We start from the raw sequence: 15,316 nt of genomic DNA, 5'->3' as shown, positions 1-15,316 counted from the left end.
ATTCTAGGCTGTTAATGTAAAGTTAGTAAATTATTTTGTCGTACGTTGTGATGGTCGCGATCACGTACATGTGATTTTTCTTTTTCTAAAATGATAAGATTATTAAATCATTAAATTATTATCTTTTTTATTCAACTATTCTTATATCTTGGCTCGCGTCTAAAATTTTTTTTTTTAAATTATATCACTTTTTCCATATACTTCACTCTTTTCATTTTATTTTATTTCATTTTATTCTATTTTATTTCATTTAATTTATATTATTTTATTTTCATATTCCATTCACTCATCAATTCAATTTTCATTAATTTCCATGTTATTTTGTGGAATTCATTTAAAGCCATCATGCTCATAATTTATTGTGTGATTTAGTTTTTTAAGTTATTGTCCTTAGAGACGGAGGATCGTTTTGTCCGGTTTCGAGCAGTAAACACTGACGCACAGTGGTATAGGAAAAAAAAAAGAGGGAAATAATTCGGTAACTTCTAAACGGTTTATCCGATTTTAATGAAATTTGGTATGCACAAAGAGGAGGTGTTGTCGAGTTTAGGTTTTGAATTTGGACCTTATAGGCCAACCAGGGGCCCGGCGGGGGGTCCTCAAATTAGGACACCTCGGCTATGTTAAATTTTTAAAACGATCCTATTTCTTCATTTGAGTTCCGATTTAAAAAAAATTTCGTATATAGAATCTCCTCATCGAGCACTATAAAAAATGTCGTCGTAGCAGTAAATTATCTCTTATAGTTTAGGAGATATTCGCATTTGAATATTAAAATTTTAAAATTTTTACCGTCCTTACTTTAGTTTTTTTGATAATAGCAGGTCCAAATATTTCCGATTTTCGCCATTTTTTTTTATTTGCTTAACAACAAGTTTATATACCAAGCAGTGAAAGAATTATGTAAAAATCATGACTGAGTCCAAAGTTATAGGCATTTAAATTTAAAAAATTAAAAAAAGGCGATTTTTTGTCATTTTTTTGGGAAAAAAGTATCTTTTTCTTTTTAAGTTATCTAAAAAGTTTCTAAGAAGATGTATATAGAATTTATACTTTTTGGAAAGCTGACTTTACATAAAATACGATAAATGAAACAAAACCTAAAAATTTTTGATACCGAGGGGACCAGGTCCATCCAAAAAAACCCTATTTTTTATGGAAAATTAAATTTTGAGCAAAAATTCTCAAATCGCATAGTCGATATCAAATTATAGTGACCTGTTTTATATGACCCAATAAGTTCTTAATCATTTTGTAACGGGTTTCGATAACCCCGCCCCTGGTATGGATATAATAGGCAAAAAACCAAAAAAATCCCATTTTTGGGATTTTTTAAAACTTTTTTGGGAATTCCGGGATTTCTAATAAGAAAATTCGAAATTTTTATTTAATTTTGGATTTTGAGTAAAAAAATCTACCTAACTGTAAAATTTCATCAAAAAATATTCATAAATAAAATTTTTATTGCAATTTGAAAAATTTGTATCTTCGCAAAAACTGAATAAAAAACATTTTTTAATTTTTTTTTAAAAAAGTATTCCGCGAATTTTTTAATTTTCAAAAATTATATACAGTTTTGAAAAATAGACAAAATTACCTTTCCATTGATATATAACATGCCTACCTAATGTTTTTTAAGTGACAAATTAATTAGGGAAAACTCAACATCTTTTAGAAAATTTACCTAGCACTATTATTTTCATCCATATATGTAACAAATTTAAGAGTTAACCTTATGGATGAAAATAATAGTGCTAGGCAAATTTTCTAAAAGATGTTGAGTTTTCCCTAATTAATTTGTCACTTAAAAAACATTAGGTAGGCATGTTATATATCAATGGAAAGGTAATTTTGTCTATTTTTCAAAACTGTATATAATTTTTGAAAATTAAAAAATTCGCGGAATACTTTTTTTAAAAAAAATTAAAAAATGTTTTTTATTCAGTTTTTGCGAAGATACAAATTTTTCAAATTGCAATAAAAATTTTATTTATGAATATTTTTTGATGAAATTTTACAGTTAGGTAGATTTTTTTACTCAAAATCCAAAATTAAATAAAAATTTCGAATTTTCTTATTAGAAATCCCGGAATTCCCAAAAAAGTTTTAAAAAATCCCAAAAATGGGATTTTTTGGTTTTTTGCCTATTATATCCATACCAGGGGCGGGGTTATCGAAACCCGTTACAAAATGATTAAGAACTTATTGGGTCATATAAAACAGGTCACTATAATTTGATATCGACTATGCGATTTGAGAATTTTTGCTCAAAATTTAATTTTCCATAAAAAATAGGGTTTTTTTGGATGGACCTGGTCCCCTCGGTATCAAAAATTTTTAGGTTTTGTTTCATTTATCGTATTTTATGTAAAGTCAGCTTTCCAAAAAGTATAAATTCTATATACATCTTCTTAGAAACTTTTTAGATAACTTAAAAAGAAAAAGATACTTTTTTCCCAAAAAAATGACAAAAAATCGCCTTTTTTTAATTTTTTAAATTTAAATGCCTATAACTTTGGACTCAGTCATGATTTTTACATAATTCTTTCACTGCTTGGTATATAAACTTGTTGTTAAGCAAATAAAAAAAAATGGCGAAAATCGGAAATATTTGGACCTGCTATTATCAAAAAAACTAAAGTAAGGACGGTAAAAATTTTAAAATTTTAATATTCAAATGCGAATATCTCCTAAACTATAAGAGATAATTTACTGCTACGACGACATTTTTTATAGTGCTCGATGAGGAGATTCTATATACGAAATTTTTTTTAAATCGGAACTCAAATGAAGAAATAGGATCGTTTTAAAAATTTAACATAGCCGAGGTGTCCTAATTTGAGGACCCCCCGCCGGGCCCCTGGTTGGCCTATAAGGTCCAAATTCAAAACCTAAACTCGACAACACCTCCTCTTTGTGCATACCAAATTTCATTAAAATCGGATTAACCGTTTAGAAGTTACCGAATTATTTCCCTCTTTTTTTTTTCCTATACCACTGTGTGACGTACTAGGGAACGATTTGTCTCACTTCGCGAATTTCTCGACTTTTATCTTTTTATACCCTACACCACTTTAGTGGGGAGGGTATATTGGGTTTGTGCTGATGTTTGTAACGCACAATAATATTGGTCCTATACCCACCTTAAAGTATACCAATCGGCTCAGAATCATTTTCTGAGTCGATTTAGCTATGTCCGTAATCACCGTAATAAACCTTGTAATCAAACTACAGGTCGCAATTTTGAAGATAATTCAATGAAATTTGGTACATGATCTTCTATTGTCCCAGGGACGAAGCCTTTTGAAAATGGTTAAGATCGGTCCATTATTTCACCTAGCCCTCATACAACTGAACCCCCCAATAGGGCTTGTAATACTTGTAATCAAACTACAGGTCGCAATTTTGGAGATAATTCAATGAAATTTGGCACATGATCTTTTATAGTACCGTAGACGAAGCCTATTGAAAATGGTTAATATCGGTCTATTATTTCACCTAGCCCCCATACAACTGAACCCCCGAATAGGGCTTTTAAAACTTGTAATCAAACTACAGGTCGCAATTTTGGAGATAATTCAATGAAATTTGGCACATGATCTTTTATGATACCGTAGACGAAGCCTATTGAAAATGGTTACGATCGGTCCATTATTTCACCTAGCCCCCATACAACTGAACCCCCGAATAGGGCTTTTAAAACTTGTAATCAAACTACAGGACGCAATTTTGGAGATAATTCAATGAAATTTGGCACATGATCTTTTATGGTACCGTAGATGATTTATATCGGTCCATTATTTCACCTAGCCCCCATACAACTGAACCCGCCGAATAGGGCTTTTAAGTTCATAATTATGTTTAATATACTCATATCTCGACCAAAAGCTGCAATAACCAAGTTGTATACAAGACTTGATGACCCTCACGAATTCCATAATAATAGGTTCTCTTAGCCCCCTAGCCCCTATGAAAAGCCCCCATCAAAATTTCACTTAAATGTCCACAATTTTATTCAACAATAAGCGGCTTAATTATGTACCCAGCAAAATCTTTGCTTACAATTTTAATTTTAATGACTTCCTTAATTCATTACTTTGAAGCTTTATAAGCCACTTTTTGCATTATTAGTTATATATTAAATAATAACTTCTTAATTTTTTCTTATATAATAATATAAATCAGTTCTTTATACGATTAATAATCTTTATCGATTCATAAAGATGTAATACAGCTTCAGAAAGAGTTCCCTCCGATATAAAACACATGAGTTTATGTATGTATAAGATTCTGCATAACATTCTTACTAGTGGTATTTCAATAAAAAAGGAAGCTTGATAATTAAAAAAGATTACAACATTTATTATATCCGAAAATACAAACAATAAATTGCACTCAGAACATTTTAACGCAAAATTTCATTAAAAAATCATTATCGGAATTGGATTTCAAAACGATAAACGATTTATCCAACCAAAATCTGAAAGCATTGAATTTAATTTATCCAATGTATGTTTTTGTCGTTTTGAAATCCAATGATAGAATTTAATTATAACTCTGAATGCTTAAAAAACTGCCTTTTGTTGAAAAGCATGAAGGAGTATATGTATATACATATTTCGATAGCTTTTTGTTTAAGTTTTTTTCCTAATGAATGAGCTCATCCCACTTTGGCGTAATAATTTACCTGAAAATTATACGTAAACATATTTACTATACATATGTATGTATGTAAGTATATGCAGGCCTATTCTGAATAATAATTCCCCGCTAGTTTGTTTCCTTTTGAAGCTTAATGTATAGTATTAAGCAACAAACTCCCAGAGAATATATATTCTGAATAGTCCCGATAGTACAATTGTTCTTACATTAGCAATGAGTAATGAAACAGACCCACAGTCTTATTAATCTCCGAGTTCCATCTAAGACAATGTATCACATAATTGTAAAAAACATTTCTAGTTTTTATGTAGTTTATACGTGCAGTCTATTAACAATAATTATTAAGTTTAAGAAAAGAATATTAATTATACAATTTGTATATTTTTCCTTATAAAATACTTCTTTGTACTAGATTTAAAAATGTAAATACAAGCAGCTGATTTGTTTCAGTGATGTCATCAATAACAAAAGAAAATCGCGTACATCATTAATAATAATTTTCTAATCTGTTTTTGCTGAAAGACGTTTTTGCTAAGAGCTTGGAAGGTAAAAATAAACCTTTTTTTGTTAATACCTATTAATTTAATGGTAAAACAATTTAAATGTATTTATACCTACTAGAGTTCGCCCAGCGGTCGAAATTCGACCAGAACCAATGCTGGAAAAATTGCATAAATAAGCTAAAATAAAACCCTATTTTTGTAGTCTGTGGTAAAAAATTAACTTTATTGATATTATCAAAGTGTATAATTTGCTTTGAATAATGTTTTCTTTTAGAAAATGTGATGGGTTTTAGTAAAACTTCCATCAGAAGTTTAAAACCTCAATTGTCAAAATTAGTTATACAACTTGTTTTACAAAAGTATTTCAACTATTTTAAAAATAATAAAAAATAACGAACATTTCATCTATCGACTTATTATCCCCTACATATTTACGCATCGTTCACAGTGCTGTAGTACTCTACTGTACAGTGTACACAATAGTAAAGAAATGTTAGCTGTTCAAAATACAGAGTTGAAATGTTATAAATAATTTGTGAAAACAGTAAAAATATTTAAAATAAATAATGTCTTATCTAATTATAAATAAATTTTATTTGGATGTCATTAGTAGTCCATCCAACAGGTATATGCTGTATAAATTTTCCCTTATAACACTCGATAAAGACTTCAGCAGACATACATTTATTCAATTTTAATGTCTTCTAATAGAATTTAATAGTAGATATTCTATGAGACCTTCTAATGGGCCTTTTATTAGCCTTCATATAGAACCGCATAACGATATGCATTGGCTTCCAATTACACACTGATTTTGTATATGCATAATAAGGCCTTAATTTCTCAAGTACTGTTTTTAGTACAGTTTGAAAGAAAACATTAATAAACTATAAATTTCAGTCTTTTGTTAATATATGCAAGTTTAATAGCAAGTAAATGAATAATAAACGATAAATTGCTAAGTACGGTTAAACACTCTTCATCCCAAATGACATGATTTATATTTAGCAGTTTCAACTTGTATCTATTTTTATACAACAAATAACCATCACATATTCAACTTACAGTTTTCACTTTACACTACTATTTCCTAATTGGTTAGAATAGCCCAAAAAAAGAAGAATATCATCAAGTCTTCGCTGTGCTAGACCTGCATATAAGCGATATGGATATGTATCCATTTATTGCGGTGTATAATATACCGGCATGACCAACTAAACTTTACTTATATTTTTTACAGGCTATTTTTATTTCTTACTGACACTGAATCAATCCGTTAATCCATCATTTAAATCTTCCAAATCAATCAAAACTAATAATTATGTACCGCAATTCAGTATTTTTTTTAACTACAACATTTTGTCGTTATGTGGTATGTATTCTGAACTTCATTTCACCGATTAAAAGTTCACGTTAATAATTTTATATTTTAAAAATATTTCAATACATAACTTTTGACATTCTTATATTTTTCCGATATTTGTCTTTAAAATATTCTACGGTTGTTAAAAAGTTAGGGAAATTCGTTAATGTAACTGATATTTGTCATTACTTTTGGATATCAATACTTAAAATTAAATTCCGGTACTGATGTCCTACCAATAATTTTCCAGTTCAAACACCAATATCAGTACATTTTTTGGCATTTCTTTAGGTGTCCCCAAGCATTATTTACGCATGTTTTTATATTCCCAGTTCGTTGTTTCCTCAGGAATGTCCTTCAATTTAACTATTTTGAAAAGTTTAAATAACGAAAAACTTCCAATCGAAAACTCTGAATATAAAACTGAAGTCCTACTTTTTATAAAAATATTCCTTTCGATTTGGTAACAATCGTAACGATATTATAACAAAATAGATCATTATTTCATTCACAATTTAGCACTTTACACAAAAATATAAAACAATAAAATCCTATTTTCGCATTGCCTAAGCCTTATTAAAAACAACAACAAAAACAAATATCATGCAAAATACAAAAATCAAACAGCAACAGAGAAGTTAAACGTTTCTGCACTCTCCTCTCTTTTTTCAAAAAGTTGTTTATTTTTTTGTTTTGTTTCTTGCTTTGTTTGTTTTTAATTTCAAGAATACGTACGTGTGACTATTGTTTCTATGTATTAGTAACAACTTTAAACTCTTATAGCTCCTAAAATTCTGAACCGATCTCATTAATATATATATTGTGCACATCTGCGAACAAATACCTTTAAAATGATATAATTTTTGCCAAGATCAGATGTATACTGTAAGAGTAAAAGGGGTCACAAAAAATCGTCTTGCCTATTAATTATATAGATATGTACATATATATACATACATTTTTTAACTCTGAATTAAAATTTTAGTTTTCTATATTGACTATTTTTAACCTTCATTACGAATCTTGTTGTCAACACTGTTTTTATTGCACCAATCAAGTCAAATTTAAACAGGTGTATGCGAGTGCGCAGCTGATTATTTTTTATATATAGACTTATAAACATTTACTTGTCAAACTCCATATAATAAAAAATTGACAGTGAGTTGATTGCTCTCCGATGCGCTAACTCAGTTAATACAATTTGATAATATTACAATAGAGTTGTTTTGATGTTATATCTGTGGTTTTGATTACTCGTTGATGAAAATAACTGGTACTTCTTTGTAAATTGTATATTAGCTAAATGTTATTTTACTCAATTCATGAAATATCAGACAAATTGGATAAATATACAGGTTCATATATTTATATATATATACATATGTACATATATTTACATTCTTTTAAAGATTATTAAATATTAAAATTTTTTTTAGTAAATACTCGTCAAATTAGTGGGTATTTTGCAAACTTGTATTCAGTAATCAAAAGAATACTTTCACTTATACATCACTTGTAAAATAGACGCCAATAATAAGAAAAGTGTAATAAAGTGACGCGCAGAAAATTCTATTTAAAACAAATATTTGAAAATTTAAACAAAAATCAAAAAAGAAGTGTCTTAAAACAATTACATACCTAAAATTACAAATAATAAAAAGCAAACGTAAGTAAATATAAGTATATCAAAATGTTAAATAAAAAAGAATATAATAGACGTTTAAAAAAAGAAAAGTGTCGAATCAAACAAATGGTTTCTTCTGAAAATGTTGAGGAAGCAAATAGACCAAGTTCTTCCAATGTGCCTTCCCATTCAAATGTAGAGCAAAATTTACCATCTTTCGAAATTCCTCGCGAGAGTTTAGCCGAAAAATTAAAACAGTGGTTTATAGAAAATAAACCAACTATTGAGTGCACAAATAGTCTTTTAAAAATTTTAAAATCTGAACAATTAAATGTTCCTACCTCTGTAAATGGTCTTTTGGGTAAAACCATTAAATGTGTTGAACGTACTGTTTCTCCGGGAACATACGTTCACATTGGTTTAAAACAACAGCTGGAAAAACTAGCTAAACCTATTGAGTCTTTAAAACTTAGTGAGATTGAGGTCGACATTGGAGTCGACGGATTGCCAATTTTTAAAAGCTCAGCAATTGGACTGTGGCCAATTTTAGGAAGAGTAGTTTCCGTGGAAAATTCTACTTATAGGCTTTATGATAGGCTCGTACATTGGGATAAATAAACCAGTGGACGTAAATTGCTTTCTTCACGACTTTGTTCGCGAAGTAAAAGATTTGCATGAAAATGGACTTCTAATTAATGGCAATAGGATTGAGGTTCATATAAGAGCATTTATTTGCGATGCACCAGCAAAATCATTTTTGTGTGGTACCAAAGGTCATATGGCCTACAATGGCTGTACAAAATGTTGGACAAAGGATAAACAATGCTGTTACCTTTTCCACAAGTACCGGAAATAAAAGAAGCGATGAAGATTTTTGCGCAAGAAAATACAATGATTTCCATAATCCCATGCACGCGAGTGCTCAAATGGCGTTAGAATCTATAGGAATCGGAATGATTTCTCAGTTTCCTATAGATTCTATGCATTTGTTGGATTTGGGAGTGGGGAAAAAAATGCTTTTATATATGATAAATAAAAAAACAATAAATCCTATATCTAATTCTTCAATAATTTCCATTTCTGAAAAGCTTCTATCACTATCTGTTTCAATTCCGCGAGAATTTTCAAGAAAACCCAGATCACTTTCTGAAATTTCAAGATGGAAAGCCACAGAGTTCAGACAATTTTTATTGTACACAGGAATAGTGGCTTTAAAAGATTTTATACCAGTAGAATTATATGAGCACTTTCTAATACTCCACTGTTGTTATAGAATACTTAGTTCTATACCCAATGCTACTAATATGGAAAAAGTTACTACAATGCTCCAAACATTTGTTGAAAAACTTCCTTTTCTATATGGCATGGCCAGTGTATCATACAACGTTCACAATATTTTGCATTTAGTAGAATGTGTTGGCCAATTTGGAAAGCTACATAATTTTTCGGCATACCCTTTTGAAAATTTTATGAAAATAATAAAAAAAAACTAAAATTGCCAAAACATTTGGGTCAACAAATGTTCAATATTTTTACTGTTGAACCTATTGAGGCGAAAAGTACATATCTAGGCTTAAAGTACAAAAATGGGGAAGTGAGATCTAATTTTACAACAATAGGCATTTTTTCTACTACATTTCCGGACAATATATGCTTAATGCAAGACAATTCCTTTGTCGAAATTACAAAAATTATTGACAATAATACTTTTTTGGCACAAAAACATACTTCTCTTGAAAACTTTTTCGACTTCCCCGTAAAGTCTTTGGACTTAAATATAGGATTTAGTGAGGGACATTTCTCTGAAGAAGACACTTTTTGTTTCGATGCAATTTTAGCGAAAGCATTGAAACTTTCATATAAAAATGGTTTTATTTTAATTCCAGAAATTTAAAAATTTAAAAATGTCAAGCAAACCCAAAAAATCTAAGCATTCTTCTTCCACTGACATACATATCATGTTAGAAGATATTCATGCTGATCTACAGAAAATCAAAGGTAAACAATGATATTATAACTTAATTTTTTATATAACATATTGATTTAAAAACCAAAGGAAGTTGAAGAATATAAAAAAAGTATGTTTGGTAAGTATATGAAAAATTGAAATATAGAAATAGTACTTATAGACTAGACTATAGTCCAGTGTAGTCCTTAGCCTACACTATAGTCATTTCTATAGTCCAGTATAATCTAGTATAGACTATAGAATATACTATAGAATACACTATAGTCTAGTCTATAGACTATACTGGACTATGGACCATAGACTGCACTATAGAATACACTATAGACTGGACTATAGTCTAGTGTAGTCTATAGTTTACAACATATTAAATTCTATAGTCCAGTATAGTCTAGTATACACTATAGACTAGACTATAGAATACACTATAGACTACACTATAGAATATACTATAATGTAGTCTATAATCTAGACTATAGTCTAGACAATAGTGTATTCTATAGTATAGTCTATACTAAACTGAAGACTATACTGGACTATAGACTATACTATAGAATACACTATTGTCTAGACTATAGTGTACTTTATAGTCTATACTAAACTGTAGACTATACTAGACTATACTGGACTGTACTGTACAATACACAATAGTTTAGACTATAGACAACACTATAATGTAGTCTATAATCTAGACTATAGTCTAGTCTATAGTCCAGTATAGTTTAGTATAGACTATAGAATAGACTATAGTCCAGTGTAGTCTATAAGCTAGACTATATTCTAGACTATACTCTACTATATAATAGACTATACTCTGGATTATAGACTAGACTATAGAATAGGCTATAGACTAGACTATAGAAAATACTATAGACTAGACTATAGACTGAACTATAGTCTAGACTATAGACTATTTATATGTGTTTAATATTTTAATTATGTATTGTTTATAGAAAAAATTGAAAAGCAGAACAACGGCGTTTGCGAGGTGTTAGCAGAGCACAGTGTTTGTTTAAAATCAATTGTATCCTCATTTTGGAATACACCGAAATATATAAAGCAGTTCCCTATTAAAACAGAGGAAGAATTATTAAAATGGGAAGATGGAATAAATGAGGAAAATAAGGATGAAATGGTAATCTACTACTTATTTTAAAAATACGAAGAAAATTAACATAATAAAACAATTTTTGTTATTCTAGGTCAAAACTTTGAATGCTATCATGGGGGAGAAAGGCCTGTGTAAAGGATTACCTCTAATAATACACAAGAAACTTCTGCTAAAATATAATTTGAATGGTACTCATAATAAAAAGGGGCTAAAATTTTTCAAAAATGTTATGGATGTGCTTTTTTGTAAGTATTAAACAAATTAATAAAATTCGTACATAGAAATATATGTATTAATTACAAATATTTCTAGTATCCTATACTTCATCATCTGTAAACAAATGCGAACCCAACACTTTTGAAAAAGAAATAAGATTGGCACTAAGAAAAATCAAAAATCGACACTTTAAAGATGCTTTTGATGAAAAAAAAACGTGAAATGAAAAATAATGCAGATACAACAGCTGAATAATGCGCTTTTATTATATCCCCACATTATTCATTTACTTTTTTCAATTCTGTGAATTAAATTTTATAACTATTTTCACTGAATGTGTATTAATACCTGTCTTTAAAAATGTGATTTAATTTTTTATGCCTTAAGTTAATTGATAAAAAATTTAAAGCCAATTCAAGTTTCTATAAATTGGTAAACTTTTTTATTTTACTTTTCTTACAAAAATATCAATACCTCTGAATTAAATATGATATAATAATTTTAGATTTTACTCAAATTTGCAATCGATTTTCTGTTTTCATTGCTCAGAGAATGAGTTTGAGAAATTATAATACATACATTTATAGATATACTGTTTTTTTGTGTTTTTAAAAGTATTGAATTGTTTTTTATGTTCGAACATACGTACTTGTAAATATGTATATCCAATGAATTTTTTATTTTTACATGTTTATATGTATATATATATATATATATATATTATTTTTAATATAAATAAATTTCTTATTTGTTATCAAATGTGCTTATTATTTGGATTCCAGTAAGTACTTTTAATTAAAGTTTATTGTAATTAATTATATATTCGTTTCTAAGAAAACTTTTTGTAAGTCATTATAATTTTGATTTCATAAAGAGCAATTGTAATTAGTTATTTTTAATCTTCTTCCAAATAAATTTTTAACTAGTTATATTTTGTGTGTTTTTGTAACTACATAATTTTATAAAAATGTTAAGGGTAAAAAAAAGTTGTTATTATTTAGGTTGTAATTGGTAAAATTATAATGTATTACTTTTGGAACATCGCGAACAAAAAAAAGTACTTCTTCTAGTAGAATTGTAAGTACTTTACTCGACGAGTTCTGGTGATTTTTCTAGTGAATTTGTAAGCAAATATTTTGCTGGGTATATCTAAGGCAAGGTACAATTCAACTTAAATGCTTTATTATGGCAACTAAATCACATTATATTTTTGTCAAAGGTGTAGGTCGGCCTCGTCCGACTATATTCTTACTTGTTTTCTTTATCGAAAAGGGAGTGCTCCTTCCATACTAAGTAGTGTAGGTTCTTAAGTTACTTACAACTTGGTATTTAAGCCTGCCTTCGCAATATCACCAACTAAGGTTAAGCATTTTGAAGGAAAATTGCGCGTTTTTCAAAAAGGACTAAAATTATTAAATTATTATAGTGATATCACAAAATTTTTTACGTACTGGAGGGCCTGGAGTTCAGGATCGCAATACACTGGGATTGGAATCCCATATTGGTCACATTTCTTATTTTATAGCACGTCTTCAACTATTTCACTTCCACAAAATTTTCATTCATTGTCTTCATGAAATTTCTTTCATTCCTGGAATTAAATTTTAATTTTTTCACAAAAATTTTTATTTTTTCATTATTTTATTACATATGGAGTTTCAAAATCATTTCCATATTTCATTTATCAAAAATTATTTCAGAAATTTCTTATAATTCCTTAATAATAATTTTTTTTTTTTTACGAGGAATGACATTTTAATCATCCTTATATTTCACTAAAAAAAAAAAATATATTTAATTTTATTATTTCACTTCGCGAGCCAAGATTTTTTTAGGACCTCGCACGTCCTTTTTTCAGACTGGCCGGTCCCTGCTCGGGCGCCAGTTAAGCACGACGATATTCGTGCTTTAAAAAAATAAGGGTTGGGCCACCCATGGGCCCAACTCACCTTTTAAAATAATACACAATTAAAATTTTATATATATTAATTTATTTCCGTTCAACTATCCCGATGTCAGCCTAGAATTGAACTGATTTAAATTGTCAGTTCAATTAAAAATGAAATTCTAGTTTACAAAAGTGATAAATATAATTAATAAAAATGCTTACACTAACTTAAATTAATGGGAACGGATGGACAACCTTTTATTCCCATAAAAATGTACTCATAAGCGGAGCAGAAAAGGCGAAGTCGAGGTAGAATTGTCGGCGGCGGCGGCTGAGATAAAATAATCCGGCGGCGGCTTAAAGTCGGCTCAAAGCGGACTGTTTTTATTGTTATATTAGACCCAATATTTTTCATATATAAAATTCAATATTTTTTATTAATATAAAAACAAAAAATAACAAAAAAAAAAGAATTCAGTCTTTGAACTTTAAATTTAAAATAAGAAACAAAAAATACATTATTTTAAAAAAGGCTCAACAAGTTTTCTGTTGTCATGTACAAACAGTTGCTTTTTTACAGTGGCTGGATTAAGTCCACTACGTTTTTCATTTATGCAGCTTCCTGCGTGTGAAATTGCCTGTTCTGAGGATGAGGATGTAGCCGGAATTCCAAAGCAGAAATTGGCCAGTCTAGAAATATTAGGGAACAACTAAAAATATTTACAAATTTTAATTGATGTTTTCATTAAATAAAGTTGCACTCATACATGCATTTGTTCCTTCCACCAATCAGTAGGTTCCGATTCTTGGACCTCTATTTCTAGATATTTCTTGACTTTTAATTCTATAGAACTTGTGGGATCTGGAGTTGTTGTTCCCAAAAATTCCAACATTTGTTGCCGTGTGTTCGAAATTTTCTAAAATAGAAATATTAATGAACATTTTTAACCAGAGATAATATTATTTTTACCTGTATTTTTCTAGAAGGTTCTTCTGAATGTCTTGTTGATGTTTGACTGGAAGATGGAAGATTATCGTCCAAATCCTTAATTTTTTTTATTTCTTCAATTATAATTTTTGATTTTGAAGCTGCATTTTCCACCTCATTTGTAAGTTGAAACGACATGGGGACATCATTTGGAACTCTTTTCATATATATCTCCAATACCGGCCAGTTTTTCTGGCATGGGTCCATAAGGGCTGCGACGACATGTATTTTATGCAGCTTTATACGATTTCGCAAATTTTCTTTTGAGAAATTGCAGAGTTGTATTGTTAAATCGAAACAAGACTCCTCTCCCAGTTTTTCTAACGACGATAGTATGCTTTCATAAAAATATATTATAGAGCTTATTGTTGGGTATTGTTGTCCTTGCAAGTAGGTGGTTGAATTTTCAAAGACTTGCAAAAATTTTGAAAATTCTTTTTCATTTTCCATATCTGGGATAATTAATAACTCTTGATTGACTTGAAGTAATGCAATATTAATTATATTAATGTTCTTTACAAAACTATTAATCATAACTAATAGTGAATTCCATCTCGTCGGTACGGCATTTTTTAATGTCGATGCTGGCCGTGTATGGACAAAATCCTCTAAAAAATTGTCATCACCGCTTGGAAACCGCTCATAAGAGTTTAAACTTTCCATGAAACTTTCGGCTTCCAAAATTATTCTTGCCAGGTCCCCTTGATTTTCTAAATTTTGTAGTTTAGAAATATCTTCAGCACGGTACAACAAACTCCTGTATATTTTCTTCAATTTACTTAAAATTGAGTTCACATGTTGGAACCGTTCATGGCATAAAACATCGTGTGATAAAAACCGATGTAAAGAGTGGGCGTTGCAATTGTAACGAGTAATGTTTCGGATTTTTAATGCTGATATAATATTCGACCCACCATCTGTCACCGCACATATCTTTTTATCATTTAAATTAAATTCATTTAAGCACTTTTCAATTTTTTGGGAAACTGCGAATC

At 29.1% G+C, this 15,316-nt stretch overlaps 1 protein-coding gene across 2 annotated transcripts; it reads left to right on the top strand.

Annotated features, from left to right (window-relative positions):
- The first annotated feature begins 8,059 nt into the window (after positions 1–8,059).
- LOC119615956 lies at positions 8,060–11,866 on the top strand. Of its 2 annotated transcripts, XM_037972014.1 has the most exons (6): positions 8,060–8,194; positions 10,039–10,150; positions 10,209–10,239; positions 11,072–11,253; positions 11,321–11,474; positions 11,542–11,866. In XM_037972014.1, the coding sequence occupies exons 2-6, from the start codon at positions 10,127–10,129 to the stop codon at positions 11,664–11,666; spliced, it is 516 nt and encodes a 171-aa protein (XP_037827942.1). In that variant the 5' UTR covers positions 8,060–8,194; positions 10,039–10,126; the 3' UTR covers positions 11,667–11,866. The 2 variants fall into 2 exon arrangements, with proteins under 2 accessions (XP_037827942.1, XP_037827941.1); XM_037972013.1 differs by lacking the exons at positions 8,060–8,194; positions 10,209–10,239 and having other exon boundaries at positions 10,045–10,150.
- Positions 11,867–15,316: the final 3,450 nt, after the last annotated feature.

Source organism: Lucilia sericata, unplaced genomic scaffold (assembly GCF_015586225.1).
Source record: "Lucilia sericata isolate MDLA Ls3-8-SP2 unplaced genomic scaffold, ASM1558622v1 Contig000049F_arrow, whole genome shotgun sequence".
In the NCBI taxonomy this organism is placed as follows: Eukaryota; Metazoa; Arthropoda; class Insecta; order Diptera; family Calliphoridae; genus Lucilia; species Lucilia sericata.
Note: the sequence above shows the minus strand (reverse complement) of the source record. Positions and strands in the feature narration are given on the sequence as shown.